This window comes from Lissotriton helveticus, chromosome 3_1, assembly GCF_964261635.1.
Source record: "Lissotriton helveticus chromosome 3_1, aLisHel1.1, whole genome shotgun sequence".
Taxonomy (NCBI): domain Eukaryota; kingdom Metazoa; phylum Chordata; class Amphibia; order Caudata; family Salamandridae; genus Lissotriton; species Lissotriton helveticus.
The window spans coordinates 289,776,241-289,799,360 of NC_136061.1; the positions used below are offsets into that span (position 1 = coordinate 289,776,241).

General features: G+C 47.7%; 1 protein-coding gene across 1 annotated transcript in view; it reads right to left on the reverse strand.

The window, feature by feature from the left end:
- The window catches only part of MED13 (mediator complex subunit 13), a 1,439,203-nt gene that overhangs the window by 886,776 nt on the left and 529,307 nt on the right, over nucleotides 1-23,120 (reverse strand). The window contains exons 11-12 of the mRNA XM_078679821.1: nucleotides 15,747-15,831; nucleotides 13,851-13,972 (exon numbers count right to left, since the gene is read on the reverse strand). Of these exons, the coding sequence (XP_078535947.1) occupies nucleotides 13,851-13,972; nucleotides 15,747-15,831 (207 nt within the window). The remainder of the gene's footprint in view (nucleotides 1-13,850; nucleotides 13,973-15,746; nucleotides 15,832-23,120) is intronic.

Sequence of the window (23,120 nt, forward strand, 5' to 3'; positions counted from 1 at the left end):
TTCCGTGCACATACTCAGACGCAGTGAACCGGACGAGGTGGGGCCTGCGCGACGCCCAGCAGCCGGGACCTCGAGTTTCGAGAGGCCCGGCCGGAAGTGAGGCGGCGGCGGGGTCGGTCGCGAGGCCTGTACCGGCTCCCCGGACCTACTGATCTCCGCTTGGGGCCGGAGGGCCCGAGAGATCCGCGGACATTGCGGAGTCACCCTGGAGCTGAGACACTGGCTGCGGTGAGGTGAGCCGGCGGGGGGAGGCGAGCGCCACAAAAGAGGGGGAAAGCACTCTTCGCCACAGGCCGAACCCACTCGGCAGCCGAGTCGGGCTGCGGGGGCCGGGGGTCCCCGGAGTGCTAGGGGGCTCTTGCCTTCGCCCCTGCTCCCGGGGACACCTCCTTACTAGCGGACTTACCCCCCTCTCTCCCCTCCCCCCCCCTGGTGGTGACCTACGCAACGGAGCTTGTGGAAGCCGGACAGTGGGCCTGCCCGGACTGGAGTGGGCTACTGCCGGGGGCCGAAGGCGAGCTGTGGCTGGATAGGGGTCGCCCTCTGACGGCCGGACTTCCCCCCCCCTGTTGGACGGGGCTCTAGACGATCCTGTGGCGCAGGGCCTCCTTGGGGGTCTCCTATCCCTGGCCTTGCGAACTGAGATGGGGGCATACCTCAGTGGCTGATGCAGAGGGGAGGTGGTGCTCTGCAGGGAGAAGACTCCACGAACAGATTCGCCGACATCCTTGGACACGTGCCTACTTTTCCTCTCAGATCAAGACGCGACCGGGAGCGGCTCACGGGGGTCCCTGGCCGAGAGGGGGGCTACCAGTAGCCAGAGGATACTTGGACGCCGGGCCCGCTCCTCATCATGACGCGAGGCGGCAACAGTGGAGGTGCTACGAAGCAGGGCCCCATAGATAAGTTTACGGGACCGAGTGGTGGAGCAGGAGCGTCCGGGGGCCAGCCCGGCCCAGACAATGCGGCCCTGATGGCGGCGATCACGCAATCAAGGGACATGCTGGATGCAAAAATTGGGGCTGTTGGGGCCGATGTCACGCTACTTCGCCAGGACCTACGAAATGCAGTGGCCAGAATCACGGAAACTGAAACCAGAATCACGGAGGTGGAGGATGATGTGGTCGTTCTTAAGAAGGTGGCCACTCTGGAGGGGCTACAGAAGAACATGGCACTCAGGGTCGAGGACGCGGAAGGACGGGCCAGACGAAATAACCTGCGATTCGTGGGTTTGCCGGAGGATTGCGAGAAAGGCAACATGGAGGCATTCCTGACAAAATGGCTGGAGGGGTGGCTCCCCCCGGACTCCCTCTCAAGATGCTTCATTATTGAACGGGCGCACCGTGCGCTTCTCCCGAAACCACCGTTGGGAGCTCGCCCCCGCCCGGTCATCGCCAAACTACTTAACTACCATGACCGCGACACTATCCTCCGTCAGGCGCGAGCTAAGGAACCCCTGATGTACGAGAACCACAGAGTCCTGATCTTCCCAGATTACACAAAACTGGTGCAGCAACAGCGACAATCCTTCACTGCAGCGAAGGCTCGGCTACGAGAACTTAAAATCCAATACGCCCTGCTCTATCCAGCCCGCCTGCGTGTAGTGTTTCAGTCCAAGACACAGTTCTTCAACACGCCGGAGGAGGTCTTTGAATGGACAGATGAGACAGTCAGAGTGAAGGTGCATACACCCCCGAGGCGCAACTCCGAGCCCTCCTCAGCGACGAGAACCTCGAGGACTCCCAGGAGATCGCGTAGCAGAAGCAACTGGAGGGCACGCTCTCAGAAGAACCGGCCTCCCACGGATGGCGTGTCGGGAGGCGACGATGCAGCGGCGGCCCCGGCTCCGGATCCATGATGATACTTAACGACTTAAAGCTCCCTAATGGATGCCACCACATGCTTTACTGCACGACAGCGGTGTGGGACGAGCTGTGGGTCGGGGGATGCCCATAAGTGGGCGGTCATCACCCCGAGAACTAAAGTAGTTAATCGGGTTACGGGTTAGTTGAAGTTGGGTGGGTGGTTGGTGGGGATCCATTGGCATAGACGGTTGGGGGTCTCCCGTTGGGGGCTGAAGACTGTCTCTACCGCGACAGATACTTCAATGTTACTGAGGTATAGGGTGGGGGGGAGGGGGGGGATTGGGGAGTTGGTGGGGGTTCAGGGGATGTGGGGGAGGGGGTTTGTGGGAGATGGGATGGTTGTTTTCGGCACAGTATATTTTCAAGGCTGGTTGCTAGCACTGGAGTTTGGATGGCCCCGAGGGCTCAGGTCTTTGATCTATACACCTATTGATGGCGGGTGGTACACAGGAGACTAGTCCCACACGGGCGTTGTTTCGAGTGGTGAGCTGGAACGTCCGTGGGATGCTTGACAAAATAAAGAGGGGTGCAGTACTGCGGTTAGGGAAGAGAGAAAGGGCGGACGTGCTCTTCTTACAAGAAACTCACCTTCTGGGCAATAAAACACTTAGCTTACAACGATATGGCTATCACCAAGTGTTCCACGCAGGCTTTGTGAGGGGGTCACGGGGAGTGGCGATTCTGATACATCATCGACTAGCTTACACACATGAGACGCAGTGGGTGGATGCTCAAGGAAGGTTTATATTTATTAAAGGAATGGTGGGAGATGAGCCGATGGTCTTTGGCAGTGTGTATGCCCCACCCCCGCTGCAAGAAGCACTCATTGAGAAGTTGTTTGATGTCTGGGCCGACATACCTAGTGTGATGTCTATAGTGGGCGGAGATTGGAACGATGTCATGGATGGACACAAGGATAGATATAGATCGGATGGGGGGACTATTTCACACGTTCCCACTAAATTGAATGGTATGGTGCGAGGGATGGGGTGGATTGATGCATGGCGGTATCATCATCCGCATAGCCGAGAATTTACCTACGTCTCAGCAGTGCACAAATCCTTCTCCAGACTTGATTGCTTGTTTGTTCCTAATGGCTGGATGGGGAGGGTTGCTTCTTCATCTATACTCCCGCGTGGCCTGTCGGATCACTCTCCAGTCGCAGTTGATGTATTTCTTGGTAAGACACGACAGCCATTTCGGTGGCGTTTGTCTACATGGCAGCTACAACAGGACGACTACAGGTCACACATGCGCGAAGCCATCTCTCTGTACTGGGACTGCAATGATCAGCCCGACATGGACGCTATAACCCTCTGGGAAGCCTTGAAACCCGTGCTCTGGGGGGTAGACATCGCTTGGTGCGCGGCGGCACGCAAGGCCCGCAGGGGAGAGATAGAGGAGACTGCGCGGCGGGTTCGAGACCTTGAGGGAGAGAGTACTGCCGAAGGGTCTGTGGATACCGTTGAGCGGTTGTTACTGATGCAGCAGACGTACAACTCCCTCCTAATGGATGAGGCACGCCAGCTGTGGCTGGCTACACAGAGTAGGATTTATCAGTGGGGGGACAAATCCAGCTCTATGCTATACAGACTCTGTCAGGGAACTTTTCATGCGCAGACCCTGCCGGGACTTCGCGATGAGGCGGGAGAGCCTATGACGGCCCCGGTGGAACTGGCGGCCAGTTTCGTCCGATACTATGAAGCCCAGTACGCCCCGCGAGAAACTATCCCTGAGGCAGACGTGGATAAATTCCTAGCTGATCTCCCGCCACGGGCCCTCTCAGATGAGGACCGTGACCTACTAGACCACCCACTGTCCTTGGAAGAATTGACCGCGGCACTCGGGGAACTGAATACTGGTAAGGCCCCGGGGCCTAATGGGTTCCCGTGTGAATTCCTTAAGGCATTTCATGTTCAACTGGGGGCGCGATATAGACAGGCGCTGGAGGAGGCCAGAGACTGTGGTCACCTGCCGGCTGACTGTTGAAGCGAAAATACTGGCGAAAGCCCTGGCCAATCGCCTTCTCCCGTATATTACAGACCTGGTACACCCGGATCAGGCCGGCTTTATGCCCCATAGGGCAACAAGGCACAATATCCGGCGCGCACAGATGGTGATAGAGGCGGCCAGAGCCGCCGGGATCCCAACAGCGCTTCTCCTGGCTGACATCGATAGAGCCTTCGACTCAGTCAGCTGGGTCTATCTTCGTGCGCTTCTGACCCATCTGAATTTTGGGCCTCGATTCCTCTCGTATCTGCACCTACTATACACGGACCTGACGGCCTCGGTGAGGATAGCGGGAGCGATCTCGGCCCCCTTCCCCATAGGCCGGGGCACCCGACAGGGTTGCCCCTTATCGCCATACTTATTCGCCCTGGCCATGGAGCCCCTGGCCGCATGGGTGAGAATTGACGCGCAGATGCGGGGACTTGAGTGGGTGCGGTGACCGTCTGATCGTATTGCACTGTATGCGGACGATGTCCTTTTCTTCCTCACAGACATTAATAGATCTGGACCCAGAGTTCTAGAAATACTGCGAGTATTTGGAGAGGTCTCTGGCCTGCACTTAAATACACGGAAATCCACGCTGTGGGTGCTGGGAGAGCGCGGACGACTTGGGCCCTGGGCATCGACGCTACAGGAAGCAGCGGGAGGCATCAAATATCTTGGTGTATTCCTTACGGACGTTCCAGGAATAGCCTGGACCCGTAATGTGGTGCCGGTCTGGGATCGCGTACGGTCCGACATGAAGGTCTGGTCCAGGATGCCCCTAAACATATATGGCCGCTCTGCCATTTTTAAGATGGTAGCTCTCCCGCGCCTTTTATACCAACTACAAAATCATCCATGCCCAATTGCGCCGCACTGGTTTAGGCAAGTGAACTCTGCACTGAGCCAGTTTCTCTGGGCTGGTGGGGCGGTCAGAGTGGCGCTCCGCACCCGTTTCCTTTCCACGTATTGCGGGGGGCTGGCGACTTCGGACATCCTATCATACTACCAGGCTTCCCATCTTCTCATACTAAATGACTGGTGGTATGGAGACCGGGGCGACCCGGCCTATGCCCTTGAAAGATACCTGATGGACCCGGACACGCTCCATACCATCCTTTATTCAGCAGGCAAACGGAAAAAACTCCCAATGGTTACTCAAGTGGTTTTCCGAGTATGGCGTGGAGCCCTACGCCGCATGGGTTGGTGGAATGTCTTAACAAAAGAAACGCCCCTGTGGCACAATGGACGTCTACCGGAGCTCGCGGCTCTTCAGGGGTTCCGGGGCTGGGACGACAGGCATCTCGACGCTGGGCCACGTTATGCAAGGCACGACCCTTAAATCGTTCCAGGTTCTGCGGGATGAATACGATATGCCGCAGACCCAATTTTATAAATATTTACAGTTCCGTCATGCTCTGTCCCCCTCGTTAATAGGATTGGACAAGCTGCCCGAATTTAGTCCTGTTGAAGCCAAGGTATTTATGGGGGAACTGGGGGACAAGAAAATCTCCAATATATATCAAACTTTGGTCACGCACTGCTCTGTCCCACTAGATAAGTTACGCTAGGTGTGGGAGGAAGATATTGGTGCCTTAGACGAGGATGACTGGAGGGAGGCCTTAGAGGCGCCACGAGGGGCGGCTGTTGCGGTGCGATTGAGATTTATTCAGTTTAAATATTTGCATCGTGCATACTACACCAGAGAACGGCTGTGGCGAGCTGGCCTGATTGCCTCCCCTGAGTGTCTGAGATGTGGTAGCACGGTTGGAACGTTCTTACATACAGTGTGGTCATGTGTGCGGCTGATGCGGTTCTGGTCGGGTGTGTGGGACTGCCTGTCCGAGGTGCTGGGCTGGGACCTCCCCCGCTCCCCGAAACTGGGCCTCCTTCACGTAATGGAACAGGTGGGAGGGAATATTTACAAACGCCATCTACTACTCCTGGGCCTTACAGTGGCCAAAAGAGATGTGGCTCGTGCCTGGAAAGACCCCAGGGCTCCTGTACTGGAGGTGTGGAAGAGAGGGTTGGACTTTACCATGGGGCTGGAACGTCCGGTCTTTGAAGCCAGGGGTTGCCCCCGAAAACACTTTAAAATATGGAAGCGTTGGGCTGAATATAGAGGGCTCTGGCTGGAACCGCCAGTGCAACGGGACTCCGATGTGGACCATTTACCGATTGACTCTGGGTGAAGGGGCCAACGCACTGATTGCGCCTCCAAGAACTAATGCTTTGAATCATACGAACACTGTGCCGGGGGGGGGGGGGGGGGGGGGGGGGGGGGCGGGGGGATCCGGGAGGGGAGGGCCAGGGTGGGAATAGGGGGAGGGGACTTGGTGGGAATCCTTTCATTCGAAAATGTTGATTGCACTGCTACTGTTTATTGATGGTCTTCTTGCTCACTAGACCCCTGATACATAGGGGACGGTGACCTGATTGTATGCTATTTCAACGAAATAAAATTTGTTCTGAAAAAAAAAATATTTGCCAACTCCATAGTACTGACTGTTGGGGATGCCATCCCAGAATTTGGTCTCAGCATTATATTATTCAGTTTGTTTCCGCTGATTAGACCCAATTTTAACCCATAAGGAAGGCGTAAAATGTAAAACTGGGAAATGGGGGCGAAGGTCACCCCAACTGCTTTCTCCGAGGCACTGATGGTTTAGGAATCTCAGTCAAGCAAATATATTGATTTGTTTCAACCAGCATCTTGAAGGTTGGGTCACTGGGTGTAGGAAGCTGGCTCTGCATATACTATACCAAAATGAGGTATACTGTGCACGGAGTCCAGTGGAACCCCAAATGTAGGCAGAGGTAAAAGTAGATAGCACCTTACCCTCTATTTGTGGTAGTGCGGGTGAGCAGTAAGGCTTTATCAGAGGGTAGTGTTAAGCATTTGTTGTACACACTCCGGCAAGAAATTACGTCACATACTCAAAGACTGAACTCAGACCAATTTGGGTGTAAACAAAAAATTAAGTCATTTTATTTCTAGAACCAAGCCAAGTCTGGTGCAGGTAAGTGAAATAAATGCTTTGCAAAATCGTATGCAATGTTTTACAGTTGAATGCCGGTTCAAATGCAGTTGATTTAATTACAGGTAAGTTAATGTTTCAAAATTACTTTTCAATTACTTTACAGATTACGCTGTACGTTACTATTTAGATTACTTTTTAAGTTACTTCTACTCAGTGCGATAAGCATAGATATCACACCGGGACAAGTAGGAGAGCTCGGGGATGTAGGTGCACCTCGGCTTCTCTTCACCAGGGCGCAGGGCGGCTGGATGCAGGGGTGTCTGGAGGGGTCAACTCACGGTGGCCTCGGACTCTGGAGTGCTGGGGACCTCGCTGGGACCGATAGGCCACTCACATGGTCCGGATTTCTTTGTCCTCAGCAGGCTTAGAGTATACCTTGAGAATTTTTCAACAGAGCTGCTGTTCTCAGGAGATCCGGTCTTCTTTGAAGGTAGTCAGTCCTCCCAGGGTTCTGGAGGTCGCTGGCTGCAGGACAAGGCGACTTGGCGCAGGATCTCTGGAAACTGCAGACGGGTCGGTAGGGCTGGGGCCAAGTCAGTTCTTCTCTGCAGTCTCCTCTGCTGGGCATCTTCTTTTGTCCTTCGTAGGTTGCGGGAATTGGTCTTCTTGCTTCAGGCCTGCCCCCTAAATACTGCATTTAGGGGGCGTTTTTGGGGTCTCTAGATCCATAGCCAACCGGCTACTGACCTTCGGGTGAATACACCCTTGGTGTGCCAATCCAATGTGGAGGAATGGACAGAATCCCTAATCCTGATTGGAGAGTGACTGCCATCTTGCAGTGTAGAGAGGGCTTCACATCGCCTCCCCATCTGAGGGGTGGAGTTGGCAGAGGTGGGCACGCCTTCTGGGCTGAGCTAATTATCCCCGCCTGTCGTCCAGCCGAAAAGGATGGGAGACAGGAACTCTGCCTGCTCCTGATAGCAGGAGAGATTGGGGGTTGCATTACAAAGGCAGCAGGGACTTTAAAGCTCGCCTGTCACAGATGGCTATTCCTGGCCTAGGGGAGGTGTGACTACCTCTGCCCAGAAAAGGCTTTGTTTCTGGGCTCAGAAAGCGAAAGCTCCTACCCTAGGGGTCCAAAAACATGTCTCGTGGTGGCAGGCTGGTGAGTACCAGTCAGGGAACCCACCAGAAACTGTGCATTTTTCATTGAATCCCACACTGGCAACAGTATCTGTTTAATGTGCTGTGAAGTTTGATACCAAACCTTCCAGTTTTCAGTAAAGCCATTATGGTGCTGTGGAGTTCGGAATGATAAATTCCCAGCACCATATGGTTTAGACACTATAGGGGTACAGGGCTCATGCACTTGCACCCTCACCACTGATGTAGTGCACCCAGCTAGAGGGGTGGCTGACCAATGCCAGGGCAGTGGGTTGTAGGCATGTCGACTCTTCACTTGGTTCTGAAACCAAAACACGCAGCCTGCAATGGTAGTGTGCGTGTGTGTAAAGCTACAGGGCCTCCAAGTGTGGCACAATAGGTGCTGCAGCTCTTGAAGGCTTTCCCTGGCCACAGTGCCCTTGGTACCCATGGTACCTTTTACAAGGGACTGATATGTGGCCAGAGAGGTGCCAATTGGGGGTACAAAATGTACTGCTGTGGAAAAGAACACAGGCCAAGGGAAACTGATTGGCAGGGACCCAGGGCACATCAAGTCAAAGTGCATCAGTAGTCTGGCAAAAAGTGTGGGTGGGGGGTTACACCAACAGAAACCCAGCTCCCTACACTGGGGCCCTAAGCAGGATTTCACTGCTGTAAGATCACCTTGTAACCCACTACAAACCATCTGCAGATGGTTCAATAAGAAACTACTGCCTTGGAAGAAATCTTGCGAGTGCCTAGAGGGCTTATGTTGCAAAGATTTCAACTATTTCTTGCCTTAGAAGGAATATGATAAGATAATTAGTACTATGCACAGTCAATTCTATGTGCTGAAGAAAACTCGTTTAACTCTACGAGATCACTTGCTAAAACCTTATCTCTAGAGCGTGTATCGGCACATATTGTTCCATCTTTCGAGCGCTACAATTCGATTGCCCACTTCTTTTTTTACAAGGTTGCAAAAATCGACACCACCTTCCCTGAGACAGCAAGGGAATCTCGGTGCCAAGAGACCTGGTTTTGTGCGCCTCTATAGAAGGCCTTCTCAGTTTCACTACCCCCTCCTTAGATGAGCTTCGGACTCTATATGAAGGTAAAATCAGGGTCGTCGTCTGGCCAAGCCCCATTCAGCATTCTTGTTCAGGGTACGGAGACACGTTGCCCAGTCTGAACAATCTGTTGGACATCTAGCTCTCAACGGGTGCAGTTTCCTCAAAATGGAAGCATGTGATTGTCTAGACGCTTCTTAAAAAACATTAGATCAATCTTAATTGGAAAATTGTAAGCCCATCTCGCTGCAGAGGCAGGTCAATGCCCAACTGACAGGTTTCATAGACACTAATAACTTACTTCAAGAGACTCAATCAGGTTTTTGGGCCTAAAACACAACTAAGTCCACCTTATTGCTGGTCAATGAGTCTCTCAGACTCTGTGCTGACTGGGAGCAAACTTTGACACTCAATGCTGGAACTCAACGCAGCATTCAATCCCTTGGCCTTCTGCTAGAACGGCCAGGGAACTGCGGTGTCAGAACTTGAGGTTTGAGGTGGCTGGCTGGCTTCCTCCAGAACCGCACCTTTGCCAAATTTCTGATGCACTGTGACTTGATGTGCCCTGGGTCTCTGCCAATCAGTTTCCCAGGGCCTGGGTTCTTTCCCACAACTGTACATTTATACCACCAATTGGCACCTCTCTGGCCACACACAAGTCCCTTGTAATAGGTACCAAGGGCACTGTGACCTGGGAAGGCCTTTAAAGGCTACAGCACATATTGTGCCACCCTTAGAGTTCTCACACACAAACACACGTCCCTAAGCCCTCCAACTTACCTGCTAGGCTGTTGGTTCATCCCATAAGACTTCCTGGACTGAACCTGCAGCCAAAATCCAAAACCGGCAACTCCCATTCAACTGCATTCAACTGTATTATCAAAAAAGTTCTATTTTTAGTTAACTGCACCAAGGCTGGCTTGGGTTTAAAACTAAAATACAACAGAAATATTTTTATACAAACAATTGGTCAGAGTTCAGTCTTCGAGTGTGTGAAATCATTTCTTGCACGAGTGTGTACAATAAATGCCTAACACTACCCTCTGATAAAGTCTTACTGCTCGCCCCCACACTACTACAAATAGAGAGTAAGGTATTATTTATTTAGTCTCTGCCTATCTATGGGAATCCACTGTACACTGCACACTATACCTTACTTTGGCATAGTATATACAGATATACCAACAAGAAGAGAGGTAGGGAGAGTTAAGGAACACTCTTATTACCCTGTTAAGTCTATGTAAACAACAAAAGAGTGTTCTCTGGTGTTTGAAATACCACAAACAGGAGCGGGAGAACAGAAAACTGGCCTCACTTGGATCAGTTAAGAAAGGCCTCACTCACCACCTAGTGGTGACATGCTTCATCATTGGGCCCCACTAAAGAGGCAGAGTGCCTCTTTAGTGTGCTTCGATACCAGAATTACTGCGGAGCAAGTTTTGTGAGTTCGGGCGTGCAGTGAACTTAAATTAAATTATAGTGCGGAAATTAAAAAAAGAGGTCTTTAGTGTATCAAAATTATTTATTATCAGATCACTAGGACATACATTTAAAATTAAGTGTAGGAAAGTAGTCCACAAATAATTGTGTGGTTGTTTCCAGCAATAGTTATTTATCAGTCAACATGTTTCTGCCTTTGAAACGGTGTAAAATTACCAGGCATTCATCAGGACGTAGCAAAAGTGTGCTAAACCCTGGCGGTATGGACACGCTAAGGCCCACCCTTACCTAGGCACGTGAAGAGTGAAAATTAGTGAAAAAAGTGAAAAAAATGTTCCCAATACTCCTGGTTTAGGAGGCTTCAGCACTTATATGGTGTTTTCATGGTACATCATGGGTCACGGTAGGGGGTTGGGAGCGTATTTTGGCACACCGCCCTTGACGCTCGGCACCAGCTGTGTACCTGCAGAACCCTCAGAACCGGACCCCGACGATTTCAAACACCAGAGAACACTCTTTTGTTGTTTACATAGTATATACAGAGCCAGCTTCCTACAGTAGTTCAAAGCCCCTTCTCATCAGAAGTGCTGCCTCTGCCGCAGGGGTGCCTCAGGGCTCTACGTTGAGCCCTACTTTGTTCAATCTTTACCTGCACCCTCTGGAAGATGTCATCGTGCAACACAATGTGACCATTGTGTCTTATGCCAATGACACACAGCTGGTCACTTTCTCCCAGCAGGATGGTGCTGCATCTCAATTTAGATTCTGCCTGGTGGAACTTGCAGAATGGATGAACAGAAGCTTCCTTAAGCTGAACACCAATAAAACAGAGGTACTAATTGTTGGTAAACAACCCTCTGTTTGGTCATTGGCCTGGTGGCCTGATGCACTCGGTCTTGCTCTAGTCTCTAAACAGTGTAGAGATTGATGGAGGATTGCGCCCTCTTGATTTATCAAAATGTATCTGGAAAAATTATCAAACCACTTTCTGGTGTTTTTCCGTGCTTGGTCTTTATTTGAATTTTCATACATGAAATGAGAAACAGACCAATAAAAGATAGCCGACACGTGTTTCGCCCTAGTGGTCCATTGACCGTGGGCTTTTTCAAGGCAAAGTTTCGTTGTGTATAGAACTAATCTTCGTGTTTCTCGGAAAAGACAGTGTTTGATCTCTGCGGTCCCGGAAAATTCAAATAAAAACCAAGCACGGAAAAACACCAGAAAGTGGATTGATAATTTTTCCAGATTCATTTTGATAAATCAAGAGGGCACAATCCTCCATCTTTCTCTATACTCAACTCCACAATGGCTCTTGGGTGTAGCCATTTACGAGGAATGTGCCACTGTTAAATTCGGGTATTAACAATTGTAGCACCAGAAGTCCAGAAATTTCCACCCACACTGTTACCTATATCTAAACGGAAAGTGAAATATCTATGAATCTGGTTAACACTAATCTAATATTTGATAACCATAAATCCAACCTAGCCCAAAAATATTTTGGCACTCTAAAAAGAATTCTGGTAAAAATCAATGACCTTCTCCTCATAGTCGCCAGAAAAACATTAGTCTAGGCTCTTGCTAAGTCCAACTGGCCTATTGTACCATACTTTGTATCGGAGCCATTCAGGACAGACTACAAAAACTGCAGAGTGCAGAATGTCTGTTGCTGTATCTTTCTGAGGTGTGGGCTCTCTGGCCGGGCCCCTGACAAAATATACTTTTCCCGCTGATACTCTTTTAAACCATGTGCTTTGCCATAACAGAGGTCCTCTGTACCTTTCCTCCTTAGTGAAACCCTACCAACCCTGTCGAAGTCTCAGGTCACCGCTTTGGCAGTTGTTACATCACAATGCTCCTTCGGCTTCCAGGCCTCAAAGCTGTGGAAAGCCCCTTCACCTGAAACCCTAGAAACAACATTCAGGAAGTCTAAAACCTGGTTGTGGAGATTGACCAAATATTGGAACTGCCAGAGACTGCTTCTGACCTCCTCTTGTTCACAGCTCAGGTCTATCTTCTTCTGTCTCCACAGCCTTATTTTTCCTCTTTTTTGATCCCTTATTGAGGTTTGTGTTGGGCAATCCCAGAGGGGGGATGCTCAGTTTAAAGTAACCACTGTGCTTTAAAAATGTATACCATAACAGTTGTCAGAAGACAGACAACGGTAAGAGCAGGGCTCCACATCCACATCAGAATATGCACGATTAACTGACATCAGCTTGCAGAGATGGTGCTTGCATGTGGCTCTACCTTGTATCTTTCTTTGAGATAGGTTAGCGTGAAGGTGCATGCTGTCACATACCAGCACACAGGAGCACTAGTGCAAAATTAAGTTAAGGCACCTGCAGGTTAATATATCCATCAGAAATATCTATGAAAAAGCACTATGTTATCAGAACCTATTCTGGCTATCCATCGGCCTGGATTCAGGTCTTCAGAGGGCACTGAAACCAGTTTAATATATAGATGACAGCTTTTTTGAGACAAGGACAAGAAAAAAAAGTGATCCTTCCACTAACTAGAACAGTATTGACCACAATACAGCTTTAAAAACTAACACGAGGTGGGTACATTCTAATTAACCCAATGGATCCAATTACTTCTCAACATCTGCAGCCAAAATGATGGAATGGGTCCTGTGTCGGGTTGATCACCGCAGGATTAAACTTCACCAATCTTCAGCTCGAAAACCTACATAAGCCCTAGAAACTGATTCCTCAGCACAGCTTCCAAATGCATGCAGATGAGACAAATTGGCTTCCGGCAGGGTAGCACCACACCTGCTCTCCTGAAAGCAAGGGCTTAGTCTGCATGCAACTGTAACTGTCACACTAGATTCTAGTGATGGAAGCATCTGAGCCCTATTCACTGACCTTAGATCAGTTTCCAGACTTTGAAAGTCTTGCTACTTCTCCAAAAGTGTAGAACCTTGAGATAATGTTACACTTTATTCTCACATTGGCTAAAGTCTACACAATAGTAAAGTGTTGCTAGACTGAAGTTTCCTTTACTAAAAGGAAAGAAAATGGCAGAAGTACACAGGCAGTGTTTGGGAGAGTTTCTTTCTCTGTTAATTACGTGTTGGGGCACTGGCGAAGAAATTTTGTTGGGTGTTATTGCTCATTAATGAAGATCAGATGACAAACACTAAACATTTGGGAGCACCAAGCTACTCATTTAACCTCAACATTTGATTCCTTCCTTGCATCCAACGATACAACCCTGTATGCATAAACATCTCTGCATCAATAAAATTAATTAAAAAAAAGGAGGTGGAACTTTCTCAGAAATCAGCCTTGGCCCCACCTCTCATAAGATTATAAATAAACACTGGTTTTATCTGTTAGTACTTTACTCACTGTCAACTCATCTTCATCAGAATTGAAGAGATTATCGAGATCAGTATAAGATACAACCAGGTCATTCTCATGAATAAGGCTGGTTGATGCTGTTCGGCTATGAGGAGCTGCAGGCTGAGCGTCTGCAATAAGGAGAAAACATAGGTCAAGACAAACTGAACAGCCCAAAAAAGAATGTAACAAACAGATTAACCAATAGCTAAAATACTGCAAACCTATATAGTCAAACCTGAAGTGACCAAAACTCCTTTTTAAGACTTACTTTAAAGTAATCATTTGCTTTACTAACAAATTAATAAACGTCTACACAGGCAGACGGTGAATCTGATCACAAGTATACAAGAAATAAAACTTACAGTATACAAGCTTAAGAGCAATATCTGATCACAGGACCAGTGTGTCAATTACTTTTGATTTGACGACCCACCGCTTTGCATTTGTTGTGGTTTAATTTCAATTAATTCATCACTGAACAACCAGATTCTAGAAAACCAAATGTATCAATTGCCACCAACTCCCATCAGAAAATGGGGCTTCACTCGCCAATTCAGGGTCTTGCCTCTCCTTCAGTAGTCTAAGAATCAACAGGTTTTGGAGCAAGTCACCTTTCCAGACTGCTAAATCACCAGTTAGCTTATCTGTTCTAGAAAGTCATGTGATTTTTTTCTTCTGCCACTGCCCATTCCTGCATATTGTGCTACGGTTTAGTTGTGACTTAGTCTGATGCAACAGGAGATCACTAACTGACATTTTGCCAGTATTATCCCAGGTGAGCAACTCTGTACCACACTTCCCCTTTCTTAGGGTTTAGGATTATGCTTAAGAACTTTACCAATGCCTGATGAAGGCTATGCATTATACCAATATTAGGACAAAACCATTTTATATGGAGGAAACTCTACTTTTTGGTTTTGTTTTTTTTTGCAGAGTTTTATATAGCGCGAACTAGACCCGAACCGAATCAGGTATCAGAGCGCTTTACATAGCACCAGTTACGTTACATGAGGACACACTTTCATTTTTTTAGGCACGGGGAGATTAAGTGATTTGCCCAGAATCACAGGAGGTTTTTGGCGTCGTTACCGAGACTCGAACCCAGATCCCCAGGTCCGAGGTCGAGCGCCTTAGCCGTTAGGCCAACCCCTCTCCCCTCTACGACATCAGCTGATTGATTAGCATGTATCATCTTCAAGGTTACTTTGATCAAGCAGGTTTTGTAGCAGTTTACTTGTACAAGCTCAAACCTTCCATTGCTTGACATGTTTCAGACTTGCAGACAACTGTTCACACTTTGGCCTTCAGTGAGTAGACTCAGATTTCAGTTTGTCTTTCAAGGCTAGGGGTTCGTACTTTGTCATCTTTTAGACTTTCTACATTTCAGCTATTCATCCTTCTACCATTACCAATGCTATCATCAGTGATAGTATCCTTATTTCACCTGAGGTACTGAGGAGAAAAGCCTTATGACCAAAATTACTAATCGTTGGCTTTTCAAGTAGTTGTTCAATAGCTTACTTACAAATAACAAAACTAGAGGCAACATTTGCCAGATTAGCATATCCAAACGTTTTATGCCTTTCTTCACGTAGTTGCATCATATCAGCTTATTTAGGTACAAAACATTCCATGTGAGGTACATCTGAAGTACACGTTTTAAGCACAAATTAATGAAAATGAATGTAACTACAGAAATTCTGGCTTCCTTTAAGTGATTTTAAGCAAGTGACAGTCAAGCATTCACATAATATTGCACTCTTAATTATAGTCACTGGAAATCATATCAAATGCAAGACAAATCCCCAAAAGCTGAAATCATTAAACACTTTGCACTAATGTGTAATTTATTCCAAATATTTTTAGACTTTTTTTTAATTCCAACACTGCTCAAAACTTTACCTTGCTTGACGGAAGGACTAAATAAAGACATTGCATCTTCCCCTTCATTTGGCAGTCCTGTTGCACCAGACATCCCATCTTCAGCCTTGAAAAAAGAGAAAAGCAATCCTTAAAGATGATCAATTTTAATGTTCCAGAATATAGACTACAAGTATCTTTATATGACTGCACTGCAAAGAAACACCCAAAAACTGTTTAAGAAGCAAAGGTGGGTGTACTGACTTGGGACAAGCACGCATGGACTGAATGCCAATATTTCCTGGGCTACTGTTTTACAGAACTAAACCCGTCGACACCCTGACCACTAATCTTGGCCCTTGATTGTTATTTTGGGGTTACCTAGGAGTTTTGAACAAGCCCGTAACTTTATTTAAAGCATTATTTAATAACTTCATTCAAAAACGTAATTTACAAGCTTCATTGTACACTGCTACTCTCCACTATTTACACAGTGCACCTAACCACACATTAACCTTTTCTCCTTCCTCCCTCCATGAAATGCTAACCACGTACGGGTTCATTCCCAAATAGGCTGTCTTTGACAACCTCTACGTGTGAACAACCAACATTGTGGGCACCCGCCAACATGGATTGACCTAGGCGAATGTGGAGTGCCTCTTGTAGCACTGACCCAGTAATTGGGATGTTTTGGCGTTTATTATCAATTTATTATTTTTGATTTTTTTGCCTATGGTTCTACCTTTTACGTTATTCTATTTCTATTTGTTCTTAAACATTTTTGGTTGTCCCACAACTTGGATGTGACGAGTTGTGTTTCCCACTCACCGCATCGCCCATTGATCCTGTTGAGATCAGTATTACTATTTATTATTCTTTCTTTGGTTTACAGCGCCGTCACTATGACAACGCTCGTCATAACTACTCTCCCCTTTGGTCTTTTCCGGCATTCGATTGGGGAATCTAAGGCCTGTTTTTACACTGTCGCTTAGGATTGGTTCATCCTAGTGTTTACGCGACACCAGTTCCTAAGACACGCCGGGATTCGGCCTCAACGTAAGCGGCGACGGCCAACGATTGGTCCTTTGCATTCACACCCCTCTAGCAACGCTGACAACGAGTCTTGTGCTCCCTAATGCTGGCAGTCTTTCTCCTTCTGGCTTTATAAACGCCGTCCACCTCACACTGGACGTTCATCGGGGTCTGGAAAAGAGAGGGATCGCGCAGGTTCCAAACGGGTGCCTAGCGTAAAGGGCGTGAGTACAGCAACCAGCAGCTAAGTAGAATCCTGTGCTATTACTTGGTTGTAGAACTTATCCCTCCCTCGTATTATGTCTCCTAGGGTGTGCCGAATCGCTACCACCCCCCTCCTGTGACCCATGGTGCACTGATTGTTTGTACCTCCCGTAAGAACCCAATTTCTTTGGCTTTTTGCAGTTCACCTTTTGCCCAACAGCACTATTCAGTTTGTTTGAAAAGTTATTCTATTTTTAAAGTTCACTTGCTAGGCAGTAACATAAGAAAGGCATTGAGACTCCGTTTGCCCGTTATTTGTAAATTGTACTATCATGTTATTTGGCTTGGCAAGGGACAACTGTCCTTCGTCTATCTCACGGGGATTTTGCTAATCCTGTATGTGCACGAGTTCACTACCAGTGGCAATCCTGTCCCTGATACTGTTCTAATAGCACCTCGAAGCTCACTCCAGCATGATATTTCCAACAATGACAACCTACATGTGCATACTGAAATAACTCCTTTGTTTCTCTTTGTTTCTTATGTATTTGTCTGTCATTTTTTTTAACTGGAATAAACTCTGTTCCTCTACTTTTGAAGGAATCTACACAGTTTTTAATACCCTTTTAACACTAGTAACCCTTGGTCAGGGTGGGCCTTAGCGTGCCCATACTGTCAGGGTTCACCTCTACACTCCATTGGTCCTGATGAAAGCCTGACTAAATGCTCACACATAGGCAGAAACAGGTTGACCATACCTCTGGGATAAAATTGGACTTTTAATCTAGTCCTTTATCCTACACTTTTGTTTTTATTCATGTCCAATTGGCAAAATTAATAAAATATTTTTGACACAATCTGGAAATTTTTAACTCTCTAAACTCGCCCTTCACTAATCACTTAACCAGCTCCGCAGTAAACTGGCGTTGTAGCACACTAGGGTGGCATTCGGCTTCTCCTGGTGTGGCCCGATGATAAAGCATGTCACCAACTAGGATGGTGAGTGAGGGCCTTCTGAATAACCTTAAGTTAGTTTCTCTCAAAGGAAACATACTGTAAATGTTGATACATGCTTGCTCTTCTGTTTCCTTTCTTGCAAATACACTCCTTTGTTGATTTCATGATTTCTCTCGAGGGGTAAAGTGTTTATTTCGTACCCTTCCTCTCTTGTTGATACAAGTGCACTGCAAGATGCTCAGGTTGCCACGATCACAAACAACCCCTTACTTTTAATTATGGTTTTTCAGGTTAAAGATATTCCAAATTCACATGCTGAATAAAAACCTGCCATCTAATGGATGGGTGCAGAAGTGTTATAGTATAAAATAAAGTTCGTTTAGTGGGTGTCAACTTAGAGGCTGTATAGGAAATCAACAGGTAGCCCACAATGCCACAAAAACGTGACCACCCAAGGATGCCGGCATCAAAGATGTGAAGCACTACAGCCAGAGACCACCTCCCACCCAACAAAGAACATTAGAAACAGATGCAGGAGACCATAAGCCCAGAGCCTCACACAGAAGCACTCCTGGAGACCAGAAACACCCCCACATTGGCACTACAGTTCAAGACGGACACTGTGGCCCAAGAACTGGGCATTCTCACAACAGACCACAAGAAACTGGTGGAGAAGGTGGGAAAACAGAGTCTGTGCGAACGCAGATAAAATCATGGTGACAAGCGGCCACAACCAACTGTTAACCGTAACACTGTCCAGATTATGGGAGTCGCCGAACAGGAAGGCCTTATATGAAATTGTATTGTAATTGCATTTCTATAGTCCTTACTCCCCTGACGAGGCGTCAAAGTGCTTTTTCGGCGGGTAGCACGCTACTCCAGGACCCATAGAGGATTAGTGTTGAATTAGTAGAGTGAAACATGCAAGTACATTTTAAGTGATGGATAGGTTAGTCAGTTATTTGGATTTGGAATGATAGCAGAAGGATAGAGGAGGAAAAAAAAGGTTTGTATTTATATAGCACTTGTTACCCCTGATGGGGTGTTGAAACATGCTATTCAGGAAGCCCATAAAAGATTAGTGGTGAATTAATATAATGAAATATGAAAGTAATTTCAGTGGTGGATATTAGTCAGTTATTTGGAGTGAAAATGATAGAGGAGGGATAGAAGGGGAAGAAAGGTTTGCATTCATATAGCACTTGTTACCCCTGAAGAATGGTTGAGTTAGATGGTACCGGGAAGCGAGCTCCCAATTGTTCTCAGTGGAACGTGCCCACTGGGTACTGGAAAGGCCGCCCTGCTGGGGCCTCCACCGAGAGCTATAGTGGCAAAGCTATTGAACTTCTGAGATAGATCACATCCTTCAGGTGGTACACACCCATGGTCCCTGGCCACTCAGGGGGAAAGGGTGGTTGGTGGAAAGTTGGAAGCATGAAGATCTATCAGGGCTACATCACCAGAATATGAAGACTGAGGGAGGCCTTCACTGCTGTCAAATAACCTCTACGAAAGCTGAACTTAAAAGTATGCTCTCCATTTCCCCACAAAATGGCAATCGTAGAACTGACACTGACCGAGATCCAGAACCCTGGGAGAAGCACAGTGGAGTGGTGGAAACAGAGACCAAAGCACGCAAAGCGGCACTGGCTCAAAGCTACCCCCTACCAGTAACGAGGTAGAATCAAACAGCCAGAGTGGTGGCAGAAATACAGTAGCATCAGGCATGGGCTGAGGGGAACAGATAGGTGGCATTGGAGACAGAATGAGACCACCGAATGGGAGGACTCTGGCTCAGGAGACTAACAAGATAAACCAGCAGTGCCAGTGGTCACACCCATTACTACAGGTCATCCTTTTTGGCCTCTGTGGGCCTGTGGTTCCTCCCTCCTGCCCTCCTTTGTTCTAGAGTGCTTTTGAATTTGGACATGTTGACACAGATGTTTAGAGATTTGGACAGACCTCTAGGATGGTGGGGGTGGTCTGTTACAAGATTGTGGTAAATGCAGGGTTTTCTGAGGTCTCAAGAGATGGGGGAACCTCGCGCGCAAATCTGTACTACTGCAGGTTACAGAGAGCTGGATGACATCAGACTGGTGCCACACAGCGGTGACCGAGCTGAAATGGGATACTATTGACAATCGAATCCTGGTATTTGCCCATAGGCCTCCAGACAGGGCTGGTGAAAACAGGGGGACTGCCTTGTGACAGCATTGAAAGCATTCATGATAAAAGGAGATGACCTTCACCTGACCGCTCATGATTACCAGGACAGGGTTACCTACTCAAAACTCAAGCTTAAGACTGATACAAAAGTCAATCAAATCAAACAACCAATCATTTGTAAAGCGCACTACAAACCCGTGAGGGCCTCAAGGCGCTGGGGCTGCTGCTACCGCTCGAAAAGCCATGTCTTGAGGAGTCTTCTGAAAGACAGCAGGTCTTGGGTCTGCCGTAAGCGGATGGGGAGGGTGTTCCAGGTCTTGGTGGCGAGGTGAGAGAATGCTCTGCCGCCGAAGGTCGCTCTTCGGATGCGGGGGACTCTGGCGAGGTTGGCTGAGCGGAGCTGGCGGGTGGGGGTGTAGAAGCTGAGTCGTCTGTTGAGGTACACTGGTCCGTTGTTGAGGAGTGCCTTGTGTGCATGGGTGTGAAGCTTGAAGGCGACTCTGGTTGACGGGGAGCCAGTGCAGGTTTCTCAAGTGGGGTGTGTTGTGGCTTCGGCGAGGGATGTCGAGGATCAGGCATGCAGAAGCGTTCTGGATGCATTGAAGCAGTTTCAGGAGTTTGGCTGAGGCTCCTGCGTAGAGGGCGCTTCCGTAGTTCAAACTACTGCTGACAAGGGCCTGGGTGACTGTGAGAAAGTGCCATCTTTCTTACATAGTATGCCCCCACTTTTTGCTGAATTGCTGATGTGCTTTGATTGAGTGTGCCCTGGTCTCCTGCCAATCAGGTACCCAGGGCCTGTGTTCCTTCCCTAAAACTGTGTTGAAACTAAAACCCAATTGGAATCTCTGGCCACATGTCAGCCCCTGGTAAATGGTACCCTAGGTACCCAGTGCATTGTGACCAGAGAATACCCCTAAGGGCTGCAGCACTTGTTGTGCCACCCTTAGAGGCGCTGCACCCTGACACACACACACACTGCCTTTGCAGGCTGAGTGTCCTGGTGCAGAACTAAAAGTCTCGACATGTCACAACTCCCTCTGTGCCATGCCCACAAACACACTGCCCTGTCCTACATCAGTCACCCCTCTATCTGGGTATCCTATGCCAGTAGTGTGGGCACAGGTGCATGAGCCCTGTGCCCCTACAGTACCCAGGGCCATTCCTGGGCATTGTAAGTGCAGTGATGCCATTAAGAGAATATGGTGCTAGGAGGTTGTCATTACGAACTCCACAGCACCATAATGGCTACGCTGAAGACTGATAAGTTTGATATCAAACTTCTCAGCACAATAAACCCACATTGATGCCAGTGTGGGATTTAATGTAAAATGCACTACAGAGGGTATCTTAGAGATGCTGCCCCTGTGCCGCTGAGGGTGTACAAACTGTACCTACCTGACCCTGGGAGACCCCTCCACCCCCCACCCCCTACCCCCCCCTCCCGAGTCTATGCCCAGAACCTTAACTCTGCCAGTCTAGTACTTACCCAAAAGCCGATAACTCACTTTTCAACCATAGGCTAACACAGACTTGTTTCACTTGGAAATTCTTTTAAGTGTGGAGTTTTGAAACTTTAAAATATTCACCTAAAATCAGTTGAACGAATTCCGATTTACTCACCTGTTATCAGGAGAGGAACCAGTGCTTCATCTTTTAGCCAGCACTGACCCTGAAAAGTAATGCTAACCGTGCTTACCAGTAACTTGAATTTCCTTCCATAGGAATCCATTGTATGATTTTCATCAGAAAAGTTTCTAAGTGTCGATTTTCAAAAACTACAACTAATCCTTAAAAATCGCCTGTATGACTTAAACACATTCTTTCAATTGTTTACAAGAGATGCACCGGGGCTGGATCCAGGATCCAACTCGAAGTTAGAAAAAGTAACGATAACACTACTTACCTATTAAGTGAATTTCCTCCGATAGGATAACATTGGTGATTCTAGGGGGGAAAGTTTCGAAGTGTCTTCTTTTAAAATACAATAATATTCCTTAAAAATCACTACAGGGATCAAAACACTTAACTGTTTACAGGAAATGTCTCAGGACTGAATCTAGGATCCAGAACTGTGGTTAGAAAAGTAATCTACAAAGTAACTAATTGCATTTAACTAGAAATTCCCATTGAGCTCAATGTGGCATTGTGTTTGAAATTGTGTTGCCTATGGCAACAACTGTAACTATTGTAATCAAAAAGTCTATTGCCTATTTGAAAAGTATTTAACTAAAGTAACTCATTCTGAGAAAGTATATTTTAATACCTTGTTGGTTCTAAAAAATAAAACATCAATATTGAATATGCTACTTACCAGTATGCATCTGTTCTTGGCATGTAGGGCTGCTAACATTCATATCTTAGCATTAGATCGCCGCCTAGTGTTGGGTCCGGATGATCGCACATTGTTGTCCTGGAAGAGTCTTCGAAGTATCCTGAGATAGGTGGCTCCTCCCCTGGACTACAGTGCGCATGGGCATCGGCTCCATCCTCAGATTGTTTTTCGCCATTGTGGCAGAAGATGGAGTGAAAAGTGTAAAGGATGTCCATGCTAATGATTGAATACAATAGTATATCTGCAGCTGCGACAGGCACCGGGGAGGAGGGTGGGCGATATGAATGTTAGCAGCCCTACATGCCAAGAACAGATGCATACTGGTAAGTAGCATATTCAGTTCGAGGCATGTGGGCTGCTAAATTCATATCTTAGCATAGAATACATAGCAGTCCCTCCATTAGCGGCGGTTGCCCGTGCCAGCTGCAGAAACTTGAAAAAGTGTCTTGAGAACAGCCTGTCCTACAGCAGCTTGCTGCTTGGAATGTACATCAACACAGTAGTGTTTTGTAAAGGTATGTGGTGTAATCCACGTGGCTGCTCTGCAAATATCCTCTAAAGGAATGTTTCCTAGGGAAGCCATGGATGCCCCCAATTTGCGTGTGGAGTGCGCCCTTGGGGGTATCGTTAAAGTGCGCTTGGCCTTTTGATAACATATTTGGATGCACTTAACAATCCACCTGGCTATTCCTGCTTTGGAAATAGGGTTGCCTTGTGGTGAGAAG